This window comes from Diadema antillarum, unplaced genomic scaffold, assembly GCF_040938485.1.
Source record: "Diadema antillarum isolate AM-2024a unplaced genomic scaffold, OU_Dant_1.0 seq00001276_RagTag, whole genome shotgun sequence".
In the NCBI taxonomy this organism is placed as follows: domain Eukaryota; kingdom Metazoa; phylum Echinodermata; class Echinoidea; order Diadematoida; family Diadematidae; genus Diadema; species Diadema antillarum.
The window spans coordinates 230,881-247,375 of NW_027272057.1; the positions used below are offsets into that span (position 1 = coordinate 230,881).

At 37.8% G+C, this 16,495-nt stretch overlaps 1 protein-coding gene across 1 annotated transcript in view; it reads left to right on the forward strand.

Annotated features, from left to right (window-relative positions):
- The window catches only part of LOC139745568 (DNA-dependent protein kinase catalytic subunit-like), a 98,764-nt gene that overhangs the window by 79,882 nt on the left and 2,387 nt on the right, over positions 1–16,495 (forward strand). The window contains exons 74-86 of the mRNA XM_071655961.1: positions 2,293–2,488; positions 2,810–2,979; positions 4,043–4,165; positions 5,115–5,294; positions 6,318–6,515; positions 7,868–7,936; positions 8,757–8,892; positions 9,825–10,113; positions 12,115–12,210; positions 12,994–13,086; positions 14,032–14,103; positions 15,609–15,810; positions 16,104–16,292. Coding sequence (XP_071512062.1) covers positions 2,293–2,488; positions 2,810–2,979; positions 4,043–4,165; positions 5,115–5,294; positions 6,318–6,515; positions 7,868–7,936; positions 8,757–8,892; positions 9,825–10,113; positions 12,115–12,210; positions 12,994–13,086; positions 14,032–14,103; positions 15,609–15,810; positions 16,104–16,292 — 2,013 coding nt within the window. The remainder of the gene's footprint in view (positions 1–2,292; positions 2,489–2,809; positions 2,980–4,042; positions 4,166–5,114; positions 5,295–6,317; positions 6,516–7,867; positions 7,937–8,756; positions 8,893–9,824; positions 10,114–12,114; positions 12,211–12,993; positions 13,087–14,031; positions 14,104–15,608; positions 15,811–16,103; positions 16,293–16,495) is intronic.

Consider the following 16,495-nt stretch of genomic DNA (forward strand, 5'->3'; position numbering starts at 1 on the left):
AAATGTTAATATGTTATTTCCACCATTTCTGGCAGATCTTGTGGAGCCATTCAGCCTTTCCTTCCATCCAATGTCCTTGTAAGCAGACATCTAATACATGATCAATCTGTTGACATCTTTCTCGCCTCTCCCATGAAAGAAGTTTTTGCACTTTGGGGTATTCCTCTCTCATCCTTGTCAAGACGAAGAGCAGATTGTCAATGGGGCAGGTTTTTGTGAGGGTGACTTTTTTCCCTTTGTACTGCCACCCCACTGTGGAAGACTGGGTACTTTGCCTGTCCTTTGACGTCTGTTCCTCTGCTGCTCTCTGTGCTCAAATCCACACATTGGTTGGTAATTTGGGGTTGCTGTTGTTTGATGGTTCCTCTATGTTTTTTTTTCAAACTTTTTGTGGATTGGGTCATCTTCAATTGCTTTGGTCTGTGTCATCATATGCTTGGCTTTAGGCTCTGGCATCTGGGTAGGAGTAGAAAAGTACTTCCCACTTTCCATTTGTTGTTTGTCTCATTCTTGAGGGGATTGTGAGGCTTTAGTTTGGTTTCTGCGATGCGGCCTTTCAGATTAACATATGATTTCCTCACAAATTCCCCAGCTTGCAACCATTGCCCTCTGTAGGTACCATGAAGGAAGGAGCTTTTGCACACTTTGAACCAAATTTCAACGCGAGCATTTGTTACTCGGTTTGAAGATTGCAGTTGGGTCTGTGAAGGCTGGCCATCTTTGCTATAGCAATGTAAATCACCAAGCATAAGAGCACTCCAAAAAGGATTAACATGCATGAAGTTTTGAAGGAGCATGTTCCAGGGATGTAGTAGGGATTCTCTTCAGTGTCTTCAGCTTTCATTCCTTCACTGTTTAACAGCTTCCTCCACTTCAACAGAAATTTTGGCAAATGCTGAATGCCATGGTGATGAATCCCGGATTGTCTTTGATTAATCAAAAGTATGATCATCTTCTCCAGATTGTGAAAGACATTGGTAGCTGCCAAGATCTTCGACATTATATACTTCTTCTTTCACATTTCCTGTCTTGATAAGGCTTTCTAGGGCCTTGAGTGATGCGCACACATATTCAGTTTCCTTCTTGGAGTGAAGCACAATGCTCATGTGGCAAAAGATCACCTGGGCATCTTCAAAGGAAGATGCAGTTTGCAGCATGCCAAAGCAGTGGGGAAAATACTGCTTTCCTCCCTTGTCGCATGTCAAAGCAGCTTTTTCCTTGAAACATCCTTCAACATATGTGCTGCACATATGTGTGGGTAAGTGTAACCTTTGAGCTGACTGTGTGACATGTGCCCTGACACAATCTTCCATGTCCTGGTCAAGTATACCTTATAGTCTTCAGAATTGAGAGCACTGAGAACGGACTGCAAGATAGAGAGCCTATGAAAAGTCAGTAACCAGTGGTAGTACGGCAGAGCTGTCAAGTCTCCCTGATTAAGCAGGAGTCTCCCTGAAAATGTCAAAATCTGTTTATGTCTGAATAAGAGAATATTAAATTCTCCCTGATTTGGGAATTATTTTTGCCCATTGAAATGCATGTAACACTCAGATATCTCCCTGATTGGTGTGTGGAATCACCCAAATTCGGATGTGGGAATGTTGACAGACCTGGTACAGTGGTATGGACAGTTGTTCTGATTCGTCGAGAATGGCATTGAGGAACGTGTCAATAAAGTGCTTAATTTCGGAAGCATGGTTGTCATTGGATAGCATCTCTGTGATTGGAAAGCCTGCTCTACCTCTGCAGGGATTAGGCAGCAAAAGTGCATAATAGAAAACATGCTTCTTCTGACCTGGAACTTTTTTGACCACAGAGCCTGTGGCATCTAAATGAAGAACTACAGATCCCTTTCAACGTTCTTGCAACTTCGGTTTCTCTGGTTCTTGACTCTCGTGAACCACTGAATTTTATACAAATAATGTTTAATTCATGCACTGCCAAAACCAAGCTACTAACCCAAAATGGATTATATGATTTGTGTCACTTTCCTCTGCATGAAATGTACTACCCTAAAAGGCTAGAAAGAATTATTTCTGACCAGCTAAACCATCAAAAATTGACAGTTATCACATGCAAAATGAAATGCATTTTGATGTCCTTAAATGTTACGAACTTTGATAAAATATTGATGATAAACGGAAAGAATGTTTTCCTCCAGTTACTAATGACTTCCAAAGTAAAAGGCGCAAACTGAGTGATATGTAATTGCCACAGTTTGCAATGTTTACTTTGTGTATTTTGACATTTGATCATTTGAATGTAATCATATATTTTCCTCATACTTTTCAGGTATGCCAGAGTTTATTTGAGAAGGCCTTGGACCATTTGGATCATGCTGTCCAGTCATGTGACATCAAATTTGCTGCCTCCTCCTCCTCCTCCTCCTCCTCCTCCTCCTCCTCCAAGGATGAGGAAGAGAGTGTTGCTAGTGTCTACATGGCCGTGGCTTCATTCTGTGACCAATTACTGCGGAGAAAGAGTGATGGTAAGCTCTCGCACAGTACTGACACAGTAAATCCTATCTGCCATTTTACAACTTTTAAGCCTATGTTACATGATATTATTTTGCGATTCCACAAACTTGTCATTTATTTGTACAAATAGTCAGTAGGACATTGACAAGCTAATACGTTGCAATGGCCCATTATATTGTACTTATTACCAGGCTCTTTTGTGTTCATATGGCATCTGAAGTCATGTTTTGGCTTTACACAATATCTTAAGTCAATGTCCCAACTTAGGCTGCCTATTCAATCTGATCAAGCGGAGATCATAACAAATATTTTGTGAATACTGCCCTCTATAGATGAGATGTCATCAGCCAGCTTGCCTCCCCTTGATGACTATGCTACTAGAGTAGTCCAGTGCACTCTACAGGCCATGAAACACAACTCAGCAGAAGCTCGCCAAAGGTTCCCGAGATTGCTGGAATTAGCTCAGACACATCCTGATACCATAACAACCCTTCAAAAGGAGGTAGGCATCTTTGACTTGTCTTCAGAAGTTAAACAAATAATGATAGATGACTGCCCAGTATCATTACTTTTCAAAGATACTGTTTAATATGCAATACTTTTCTTTCTAGTTCAGTGAAGGTACCCATTGCTAGTTAATTGATGTGTTACATTATTTCAGTGGACTTTGATGTAAAGAATCTTCTTGTCTATATATTAAGTGCACAATATAGTACATTGTACAGCTTTGGCTACATTACTGTTAAAGGACAAGTTCACCTTCATAAACATAAGGATTGAGAGAAAGTAGCAATATTAGTAGAACACATCATTGAAAGTTTGAGGAAAATCAGATAATCCGTTCAAAAGTTATGAATTTTTGAAGTTTTTGTGCAGTAACCGCTGGATGAGAAGACTACTGCAGTGTATGAATAACTTAGATGTCACATGCGTACAACAATATAAGGAAAATATAAAGAGAATTTCACAAAATTCCATCTTTTGAAAAAAAGTATACATTCCCCTGACTCGTTACCGACAAATGTTATGGGTAATATTATTCCCCCTGCCTTTAGAAAGAGGCAAGTCAAGTGCTCTTTTATTATGCGAAAAAAGTGAAAATTTGTTGAATTTTCTTTTACATTTTCTTTATACTGTTGTACGCATATGACTCACAAGCTGTAGTAGTCTCCTCATCCAGCGGTTCCAACACAAAAAATTTAAAAATTTATAACTTTTGCATCGATTGTCCAATTTTCCTCAAACTTTCACTGAAGTGTTTTACTAATATTGTTGCATTTTCTCAATCCTTATGTTTATGAAGGTGAACTTGTCCTTTAAAGTAACAGCAATTCAGAATGTTTAGATTTTGATTATGAATTACCTGCAATTTTCTCTTCAGGTATAGGGATGTATCAAATCCCTGTCATGCAGTGTACATGTTGTACTTCATACATTTGATTTGTATGTTCTATCCTTGGGCTCTTGAATATACTTTAAACTGTGTCCTAAAGTATTGTGCAAAGCCTGTATAAAGATCCATTTGAAATCATAGACTCATGTGACCATTTGTCTTTGTTGGGTAGGCTGCTGTGATACCAAGCTGGATGTTCATTGGTTGGATCAGTCAGATGCTAGCTCTCCTTGACAAATCAGAATCACCGGCTGTAAAGGACATTTTGAAGGCCATTGCCAAAGACTACCCACAGGTGTGTAGCAATCTGCCTAGCTACAAACATTGTATCTCCCTTTCTCAATTATAATATTACGGTATGCATATCAGAGATGTGCATGTACTCATTTATGTATTGATATCTGTATTACCACAAATTGATGTAAAAATTCACATGGTGATTAATGTAAAAATATGCAGATGAGAAGCTGTTACTGCTTTTCAGATTTTGTTGATTGATGTTATTTCCCAGAGGGATCTCACCTCCATGCTATTCATGAACCAAGGAGCTTGCTCTGAGTACATGTTAAGCACTTCTGTAGATATTTGCATAGTGATATCATACTGGACAATGCAATGACCACCTTTTGCGCTGCGGAAACCATGCACATGTTTAGTCCATGTTTTCCTACACCAAATGAAACAAAATAAAATTGCACTTGTCAATTGCATATTGGCATGTTGCAAAACCATGATTTCAGTGGTTGTTACTACTGGGATAGAATTTACACACTACTTCATAGTAACATAGATTGTGAAGAGAAAAAAAAAATGTCCACAATGACGTGGCCATCTGCATTGTGATGACATCACCTTAAGGCTTAGTGTTTGCTGTAAACAACACAAAATGACACACAGAGGGCAGTTTGGGTGGTGTAAAAAACTGCTTGGCACTAGATGGCCAGTTTGGACACTATGAAGCTACACATGGTGGTGGAGGTGATTGTTGGCTTTATACCCGCAGTTTCAACCAGTCAGAATTTAGGATTCATCAAATGAGACATACATGATGTATAGTAAATGCTATGACTGGTACACACTCTGACTGATAAGAGTACCAGGTAATACACACTATGTCTGGTGCATTCATTACACACTGACTGTTGTATTAATACACTCTGACTGGTATACGAATACACACTGTGATCGACATGTTATATGTGAATGTTGTTTGTGATTCTATCTAAAATTGATTTCTCTTTCAGGCTCTGGTGTATCCTTTTAAGATCAGTAGTGAGGATTTTAAGCTTGATGACACCACACCCAAGGGAAGAGAGAGCAAGAAAGCTGTGGAGGAGTTGGCAGCCATCTTGTCTTCACTGCCTCTAGTGGAAGACTTCGTTCAGGCTCTCCAGAAACTTACTCACCCTGGATTCATATTCAAGGTAGCCTATACACTGTACATCCTGATACATGGTTGCGTTTGACTCAACTGGTAAATGAAACAGATTGTTAGAGGACGAGGGTTAATTACCATATGACATAAAGTAATGGTAGGTATAATGTTCCATTGCTCAGATGGATACTGTATAAGCTGTTATTTTCACAAGTTTCGTGGATCACAGTTGGACCACAAATTTAACAACACATGAAACTGTCGCCATGCTGTGACAAATATAGTTAAATCAAAACAATGGGAAGTTATTAGAGTTCTATGAAATATGTAAAAATGTTTTCATAAACTGCTTATCTCAAAGGTCAGATTTAATTGAAGCACGATATACAATGTATTGTCCATGTCTTCCACCTAGGAGGTCCAATGACACTATTAACCTGTTGAGGACGGTTTGATTTTGCTACAACATGTATTTCCTATAGACGCTTGCTGGAGTATACTCGGGACTCGTCCTCAACGGGTTAAAACTTTAGTGCATATGACTAAAAACACTCCATTGTGTGAGAAGTTAGAGGCAGGCAAGTTGACTGCTGGCTGCAGTTAAATTCCACCAGGTCATATTGTGCTTTGCCTATGAGCTGTAGGGGTATGGTAGTACAATGTACTTGAATATAAGCCCTGATAAAGATGACAAAGTCTAATTTCATATAAAGAATGAACAAGTTCAAACCATTTATCATGTCATATCACTGTTCTGACGGGTACATATATTGCCTCTTTAGGGTGACAAAACTTGCATCTCAATACATGTATTAAAAATAAACCTAAAAAACTAATAACTTAATTCTGAATATCAAAAATACTAAGATGAATTTTAAAATATTACAGGTATCAGGTTGAAGTTAAATAATAATGTAACGTTATTCTCCCCCAATGCTGATGCTCTTTTGCAAAAATGTTGCAAAAATGAAAGAGTTTTATTGTTCTCTTGAGATCTAATTACTCTTTAGATGAGTGGTTGTATCCCAGGTATGGCTGGATGTTAAATAAGATTACTTCTCTTAATGTAAAGGACTGGACTGAAAACATCAAGCCACTCATGGATGGCAAGAAGCCTGATGTGTCTCTCATCAAGGGGAAGTACAACGAACTCTACCAGGAGTTGTTTGGAGGACTGGAGGCAGAGAGAGCTTCAAGTGGACCCTCAGGAGATGTGTCCAGGAGCTCTCCTTCCATCCAATCTGGAACATTCTGGAAAAAGTTTGCGAGAGTAAATCAACTTCCTTATTGTCTGAGGGACTGTTACTTTCTTACCTGAGAAACATAGGCAAAGAAACCCCAACAACCCAGAAATTGGGCCATTGTCACAAGGTGTCTTACAAAGCCTTTTTAAAAGATTCTTTAGCCTTGTGCACATATACACAAAGCAGAATATTTTGTGGTTCTTGACATCTCAGTAAAATAGTACTTGGCAAAAAACAGGATTGGAAATGTTCTCAAATCTGATCTTATTTCTTGTTTCATGTTTATGATTATTTATAGTCATTTGCATGTGTGTTCCCATTAATGGATGTAATGAAACACATGAAAAAAAAACCAACTCTCTACGCATGCATTGACTAAAGTTGTAGAATAGCTCCATAATGGCTAATGCCAAATTCCTCAATTTACGAAGTGTTGAAATCTACCATCTAAGATTCCACAAATTTAACTGCCTAGTACTCTAGTAGTAGACCAAAAAAAACCCAACAACAACAACAATTACAACTGCCCAGCTATTGTTCACAGTTTCACTGATCTTGATTGATTGACCGAGAGCATAGGACTCTCCTTTATTTCTTTCCACATTTACAGTATATACAGTTAAAAAAGACGAAATATAACATAGTTCGCAATATAAATTCACAAAGAGATGACATAGGTCATCATACAATAAACTATAGTACCAAGTCAGACTTTTGACAAAGTCAGACTAAAAAAAAAGAACAAGAACAAGAACAAGAGGGGAGAAGTGAAGTAAAGTGAAAGAAAAAGGTGTCCCGTAAAAGCCTCAAGGGCTTGCAGTGATGGGATCACCTGACTATAAAGAGTTGGAAAACACAAAAATAACAGAAAATGCAATGCAGTGTTGGGTAAATAATACAAATAGGAGATCAAATGTCTAGAAATGTGAAACTAGTATTTAGCGAGGAGAAATATTCTAAGCTGTGTTTTAAAAGACCTGTTAATTTGTGAATTTCGAATACTGGATGGTAGTGAATTCCAAATGACCGGACCAAGGTGACAAACTGATTTTGAATGGATGTTTGTTTCCATTTTCCAGTGGTGGAATTTGGATTGTTCCGGGTGTTGTAACTATGCACTTTTTCATTCAAACAAAACATTTCGGCAAGGTAAGGGGGAAGGCTCTTGGTGAAATACCTGTGCATCAAAGAAGCAACTTGTAAGACATTGCAGTCATGGACATTCAATGTGTGAAAGCGGTGGAACAATGGTTTTGACGGAACAAGATAATTAGTGTTCGCGCTAATGAAGTGCTAATGGTTGTTGTAAGCCTACATGTACGTGTTGTATATAAAGACCTCAACATTCATCCAATCTATGTTCTATTTCATGCATTAGGAGTGGCAAAAGAGATTTGATACAGAATTCGGCCAAGGTGGGAGCAAGTTGAGTGGAATGTCATTCAAGGTAAACTTTTGTGCCGTTACATTAAAGTCAGTCTTTAAAGTTGTTCACTCTCTTTGTACTTATTATGATGGTAATGATGAGGACGATGATTAATACTAGTAGTGGTAGTAGTAATAGTAGTAGTAATGATAATAATACTTAAAAGTAGTTGTATATCTTCATCATCATTGTTATGACAGTCGAATAAAATTTGAATGGCTTTGCCTTGATATTGATTCAAAGAAAGATAATTGAATGTATTTAAAGAATATGGTTCTTTTTCTGATATAAATTATTTACATTTGTAATTAATGAATTCCATTTCATCATGCAGCTTTTTCCATCCATCGCTGTTTTCAAGTAGTATCTGCCAGGGGCCTTTTTCATAAAGCTGTTTGTAAAGCTACGAACAACTTACGAACGACTGGTGATCAGTTCTGATGTGCTATACCTATCAGATTTTCTATAATTCAGCACAAGAACTGATCACCAGTCGCTCGTAAGTTGTTTGTAACTTTACGAACAGCTTTATGAAATGCCCCCCTGGACCATTATACTGATTGTGTTTGGATATGTTTACATTTATAAACAACACCTACTTTGCTGGTCCTGTATTCCCGCATCATTTTAGATATCTTGATAGGGTGTTGATTTGTACAGACGTGAACATTGGATGTGAATTTTTTTTTTCTGATGCTATTAAAGATATTGCATGTGCTTTGTCATACTTTGTGTTAATGTGAAGTAAGAATAAAAACCCAAAGATAGTAATGATTATTATTTAAGATTATATGATAGCCTAATGCAAAGGGATTAATGATTATGAAATTTTGACCATCAGGCTCTCCACACGATATACAACAAGCTGTATGAGAAGATTAATCCTGGTGGAACTAGTAACCCTGGCAACCTGATGGAGTACTCTCCCTGGTTCTCTTCTTTCCACTCCATGCAAGGAGATGAACTTGAAATACCAGGCAAGTTGTTAATCCCTGCTTAACCCTAAAAGGGCCGGGAGGGGGGGGGGGGGAATCTGCCCCCCCCCCCACGTTTCGCGCTATAATTCTGTAACGTGAGAAGGCCTTGTTGCGAGGCTTCTTGACTTTGTTCAAGTCTCGCACAACTTTTGAGACCAAATTTGCAACATCTGCTCATACTTTTCCGAAGCCACGCCCATTTTTGAAACGGAATGATGCCCTAAAACGGGCACAATTTTGTGATTTTGTGTACATTTCCTATGGAAAACAGTGCTCCGTCATGTAAGTGGTAAAAACCTGATTATTTTTACTATAAATCACTTTCATTGATTAATTTTATGCTGATTATGTTAGAAATGTGGTAAGTGACAATTTCCAATTAAACAGACAAAGAAAAAACAAAAGTTGAAAAACAAGAAAATACATAAGAAATTCTGAAAACAATAAAATACATAAGAATTGAAATGAGTTTTGGCAGTTTTTGTGATGCACAATTGTTGAATATGCTAAAATAGATTTACAGATCAAAAATTAGACTCTCAATGCTTTTAATTAGGCTAAAATATGATCTTGAGCTTAATTTGCATAATTAATTACCGGTAATTAAAATTAGATATTGATTGTTTAAAAAAATCTTATGACACAGTCTTAGTTGTAGATTATGACGTGGGTCTCCTGCATGCAAAATTTCATCGCGATCGCACCACCGATGACCGAGATCTCCGGGGGGGGGGGAGTCCTGGCCCTTTTAGGGTTAATAACACTCATAGATTCTCACTCTTGGATGCATGGAAACAGATTTTGATATTGTGATATTTTGTTTATTTATTTGTAATTTTGTCCAAAAACTACATATGTGTATTGAGATGAAGGAGGTGGGGAGAGAGAGATACATTGTAACATACATTACCGTCATATTAATCCTTTCAAAGGTCAATACAGTGGGACCAAGAAGCCATTGCCAGAATACCACGTGAAGATTGCTGGCTTTGAAGAACAGGTACGAACACTGACGTCACTCAGAAAACCAAAATGCATCACCATTCGAGGTAACGATGAATGTGAGTACCTCTTCCTTGTGAAGGTTGGAGAAGACCTGCGTATGGACCAGAGGATTGAACAACTCTTTGGAATCATGAATGGCATTCTGGGACAAGATGCAGCATGTGGCCAACGAGGGCTCTCTCTTATCACATATCAAGTGATTCCCATGACACCAAGGTACGTTGTATGATTGGTTGAGTTGGCAAATCTCAGTGGTTTATTTCATGTCTAGTGTTTCACTACCAGATGATTTGCACTTTGTTCTTTAAAAAAAATGTTAAAAGTATATTTCCCTCAAACTTCCCTTCATATTTACAATGTGTGTGATTTGATGGACAATTTTCATGTAACTAGATAATGTCTCATTTTTGTCGAACCCACCGGAGGTGAGGGGAGACTAAGGGAACGCCTGTGGCGTCTGTCCGTCCGTCGTCCGTCCGTTCGTCGTCCGTCCGTCCGTCGTCTGTCCGTAACGCTATAAAAACTTGAATAACTCTGTACTCTGGGCTTCAATTTGAATCAAACTTGGAGGGAAGAGTGGTCATACAAAGTTTTACCCTTTACCAAGTATGAAGGTCACCTCAAGGTTAAAGGTCACAGGCAGGGGTCAATGAACTTTTAGGGCCCAATGTTAAAGGGGATGGCTAGTAACTGATCAGTGGGAATCAGTGGGAATGTTGGGGGATGATTGTTCCAATTCTTGTGGGATTCTTTTAAGATTACAGTACATATCTATTGTTGTGTACAAACTATTTGCTTGAGAACAGTCTCATATTCAAGTAATGTGCAGTGTAATGCCCTGTCACTGTACAGGCATGCTAACCTTGAAACATTACACTGCACATATACTTGAATATGAAACCATTCTGAAGCAAATAATTTTCACACAACAATAGGTATATAATGTACTCTTGAATGAATCCCAGAAGGATTGGAACAATCATCCCCCAGCATTCCCACTGATTCCCACTGATCAGTTACTAGCCATCCCCTTTAACCCTAAAAAGGCCGGGGGGGGGTTGAATCAACCCCCCACTCGACATTTTTCGCGACTACTCCGCCGCGCGAAATTTTTTGACCGCGCCGTTCGCTGACTTTTTACTTTCAAGTCTCGCGCATCTTTTGACACCATTTTCGCGAAATTTGCGCGTACCGTTACGACGCTGCATGACTTTTTATACATGCCTGTCAGGCCAAAAATGGCTCAAAAACGTGATTTTGTGTATAAAGTCTATGCAAATGGGGTTTTCTCTTCTTATTCATAAAAATATGATTATTTTCACTTTCAAAGGCTGAAACTAATTGATTTTAGCATAACTATGCTTGAAATAGGTTCTGTCATAAATTTTGTGGAAAAAAAATGATAAAACAAAAGGTCGAAAAAACAATGAAATACATAAGAAATTCATAAAACAATAAAATACATAAGAAATCGATTTCGATAACAATTTTTTTTTCAAGTACATTGTTAGGAATGCTACAAAGAATGTTTTCACTAAAAATTAGGATTCTAGGAGCTTTTATTTCTGATTTAGAGCAAAATGTATGATTTTATGCATATATTAGCATAATTAATCATCATGATGAAAATTTCCATTTCTTTTTGTATAGCGTGGTAGAATACGCCACAGGCAACGCACGTGCCAAATTTCATGACGATTGCGCAATCGATGGCCGAGATCTCGGGGGGGGGGGGGGTTGAATCAACCCCTCCCCGGCCACAGAACACCCAAAAAAGCCCGGCCTGGTTAGGGTTAAGTTTTAAGGGCGCGTTTCAATTATGGGCCATAACTTTTGATCTGTAAGTGTATTTGTGACCAAACTTGGATGGTAGATGTACCTTGGGGAGTTGATGGTCACCACAAGGTCAAAGGTCACAGACAGGGGTCAATGAACTTTTAGGGCCCAATGTACTGTGCATTTAATTATGACTCCTAACTTTTGATCCATAGGTCCATTTGTGAACAAAAAAAAAAAAAAAGGTGTTGAACGTTTGTGGGTGAAACACATTACGGCACTTGCCTTGTTTGTTCATGTCACAGTTATGGTTTCAAAATCAGACACTTAAATCGCAAAGTTTTTACATTTTTGTGTCAATGCAGAGGCTGGTATTGGTTTCTTTATTCTTATTTCTTTAGCTTGATTGTTATTTGGTTTTATTTCATAATTATTTTCCAGGCTGGGAATCATAGAATGGGTGAAGAAGACGACTACCTTGAAAGATTTCATCAATGGAGCACTGACAGAGAGGGAATCAAAGCTAGTGAAATCCAAGTAAGGCAGAATCACAAACATTGTACATTCTTCCATGTTTCCTTTGTATTTCTTCTGTTAAAGTAAACTTTACAGGAACTACAAGTAGGGAGATGTAACTTTCTGCTGCCTTTGTTGATCTTTTGATACTAGTGTCAAACGTAAAAACTTTAAAATGTCAATCAATACAAACTATGCTTAGTTGCCAATATAAAACCTAAAGTCAACATCTTATCAGTACACCATGGTAAATTCTTGGTAATGCCAGTGCGCAGAAAATTTATGCACGTGCTGAAAAGCCCTATCACAGATGCACTGTGGGATTCCTTCGTGCCATTGTCACTTCTGGTTGTCTCGCGCACGTCACAGTTCCAGTACGATTCAATGGAGTTATTTGTCTGCTTTTCCTTTGTTACTCATTTTTTCTTGGCTATAATTCAGCTTTGAAATTGTTGAAAATTACTAAGTTTTACTGATTTGCAGTCACTAGACTTGTTCAATGTGCTGGTGACATGATGGAAAGCAAAGAAATCTTCAAGAAAAAAAATACCCCTGTATAAAGACAGAATCTGACCTGAGTGCATACGCACCCAAAACTGGGGCAAATTTGTCCCCCTGAGCTATCCCATAATGCATCAAAAATGCTGCTCTGCGCACAACACCTAGGTATTGGGGATACAGATGATTGATACTTTAACCAGGTTGCAAGTCTAGATCTGATAAGAGTCATGATTTTGCCTGTAGAGACAATACACACACAAATACATGTGTCTGTGTTTATTAATTGTGTTTGTTTATCTACAGGACAGATGGACCAGGTGCTCTCTTGCAGGTTTGGATGTCAAAGTTCAGCAAATTTGATGGAGTGTGGGGTCACTTCTATGCTGCCATGTTCATGTAAGGAATCAAAATATTAGCATGAGATCTATTTTAATGTCAACCAACTTGAATCCATTCCAAGCTCTTTATAATATGATTGTATAACAATGCACAAGGGCTTATGTGAAGACTTCAATGAAATATGACTTTTCTGTGTGAATTTCATAACATTTTGTGGATTAGTAGTTTCCATGTCTGTGGTACAGGTGGAAGCGAGTCTGAAGACTGTGATTAAGTAGGTACAGACATCTCACTTTAGACTGTACAGTCAGATTGCAGCTTCCTTACCTTGATTATCACAATCCTAGGATCAACACTTCAGCTTTGAAGTTTTAAATAGATAGATTGTGGCTTCTTGACAGATAATTCTTGAGGGAATAATGTCATATCAGGCCTGTCAGATATTACTTGACTCAGAATCGGAGTGTTTTGCTTTTTTTTTTTAAAACTCTATTTAGTCAGTCTTATACCCCTTTCATGAACTCATCCTCCAATTATCCACCTAAGAATTATGCGGACATTTCAGTAAAAAATGCGTTCACAAACTCTGAAAATTATCCGCATTATTTTTACGAGCACCCGTCCTGAAAAAGGGCGGATAATCGTCATGGTGACTGCACACGTCCCTCCTGCGGAAAAGACAGGTGATGTTTTGACCGCACCCTGGCAATTATTCGCATAACTTTGGACTTGCATTCACAAACTCCAAATTTGGTCCCGATGCTGCTATTATGCGGATAATAGAAGGGTCGAAAAAAAGCGAATAATTCTTCCCCCGCTCCGATTTTATGACCAAATGATGCGGATATTATCCGCATAATTGAGTTTATGAAAGGGGTATTAATGCCATCTGATCTCTAAAATATTACTTCATCTAAGCATGTGTTGTTGTGTGTTTTTTTAATGCTACATTGTAGGTCTGTTTCTATGACATATTGATTTGATTATTTGTTAATATTTTAGGAAAGCTGATGCCAAGCATACCATAGAGGAATTCAGAAAGAGAGAAAGAACGATCCCATGGGACTTATTCAGGTGAGATGAAGGATGGCAAAGTCCATTCATGATATGACGCAGAATATCATCTTTCCCTCATACATTTACATCAGTTGGTGACAGTTACTTTACTTCTTTTGTTTTATGATTCTTACAAATATAGGATTGAAAAATTCATGTACTGAAAATTTTGGAAGTCTTTAGATGGCTGTATAAAGAAAAAGGGCAGTTTGATATAATTCTCTCCTGTTTTTTATGATGTGTTGTAAAGAGTGATGCAAGGACATTGAAACCTTTACTATCAAACAGTCAAGTCTGTGAATACATGATCTATAAAGCTGTACATGTTCACTAACTAAGGCCTTTGTTCAAGTAAAAATTGGTAAAATAAGTCACAAAGTACAGCAATTATAATCACTGTGGCTGCAGCTTAACAGCAAATCCAATCTACTAATTGCATTTTCACAATGGAAAGTTCAATAATGCAGTCACATCAATGAAGCAAAACCTGTATATATGGAGGAGTGTTTAAAAAAAATCATTATTCATTTAGAAATATATGAATTCAGAAAATTTCAGGTTACCTGAACAATATAGGTATCAGTTTGAAGTAAGAATTGGCTCTAGGGAAATAAAATGTATTGCTAAAACAAAAGCATCTACATGTGTAACAGTGTTTAGAGCTATCACAGATGATTGCATTTGTCAATTAGCAACAGCCCATTCTGCATCCTGTATATGATAGGTTTGAATCAGGTGTAGCTCTTTTGATTTGGTTTTCATACTTCCACTGCTGCTTCAGAGGTAAATTATATGTAGAGCATATATAGCTTTCATGATTGATTTTCTCAGTCTTTGATATGTGCCATATTTAGCCTTCCTTGCACTGATTGTAGCATGGGACATTATATTAAAGTACTCATAACATAAGTTTATGAAATTCTTGTTTCTAATGTCTTTGTGAAACAGCCATTATATGGAGGCTGCCCTTCGGCTGCAGGGATTCATAACGATATGAGCATTGTAGCTTTTACAATGAGAGCGAATTATCTGTAGTAAACTTTATCCTGTATCAGTTTGCATTGAGAAGAAGTTACATTTTGAAAAGATTAGCAGGATTGGGTGTGTGAAACATTGAATGGTTAGCTCAGTAAAGCAGTATTCTGGAGTAATCAGTGCATGTAAATCCAAATTGATTTGTTACAAATTATGGCATTTGTATTTATTTACTGTACCATTTGATGTGTTATGAGAGATGGCTGGATATATACCAGCGTACTGTTTGATATGTTAACAAAGCGAGTCTGTTTATACCATTTGATGTGTTTGTAGGCGTGACCGTTCATATTTTGCATTTGACATGTTACTAGATGTGCCTGTTCATACCGTTTGATATGCTACTAGATGTGCCTGTTCATATGCCATTTGATATGTTACTAGATGTGCCTGTTTTTATGCCATTTTATATGTTTCTAGATGTGTCGGTTCATACCATTTGATATGTTACTAGATGTGCCTGTTCATATCATTTAATACATTACTAGGCGTGCCTTCATGCAGCTGAGTTCATCCCCAGAGGCTTTTCTCACCCTCCGAGCTGAGTTTGCTCACTCATACGCTGTACTCTGTATTTGTCAATACATCCTGGGTATCGGTGACCGCCATCTTTCCAACTTCCTGGTCAGTCTTGAAACTGGACGTATAGTGGGCATTGACTTCGGTCACTCCTTCGGTTCAGCAACACAGGTAAGTGATGGTGTTTTTTTTTGTGTTTTTTTTTTGGAGTGATTTACTTATCTTCCTTTGATCTTGTTTGTTTTTATATTTAATTTTTGTTTTGCTTTTTTCTATCTGTCAACATAACAAACAAATGCAATTAAAACTTTGATATAGTAGTACATGTACATCTGTATCTTAAAAGCACAATTCTTCTTTTATTAGTATGGTTTACTAAGACATCTTGGTGGTTTTATTAGTGTTCAAATTTGTACTTGATTTGCATCACCAAATCCCCATTAACCAATCTCTGTGTTCTGCAGTTCCTTCCCATTCCAGAGTTGATTCCATTCAGACTGACAAATCAGATTGTCAATGTAATGCAACCAATGAAAATTGAGGGCGTACTTCAAAGTTCCATGGTGTATGTATTGCGAGCTCTTCGCCAAAATCACGAGCTGCTGCTGAACACCATGGATGTTTTCATCAAGGAGCCATCGGTTGACTGGAAGGTAAGAGAAAATATGATATCTCAGCTTGAAGATATAGCGTGTTTATTCCTTCAATCCTAGCATAAGGCAATCATCAACTATGTCTTTTTGTTGTTGTTGTTGTTGTTGTTTGTTTATTACTGGAAGCATCCTGAATTAGTTGGCAGTTAGGGAACTCAACTGATCATGTCTACATGACTGACAGACATGCTGCAACTGTTGTG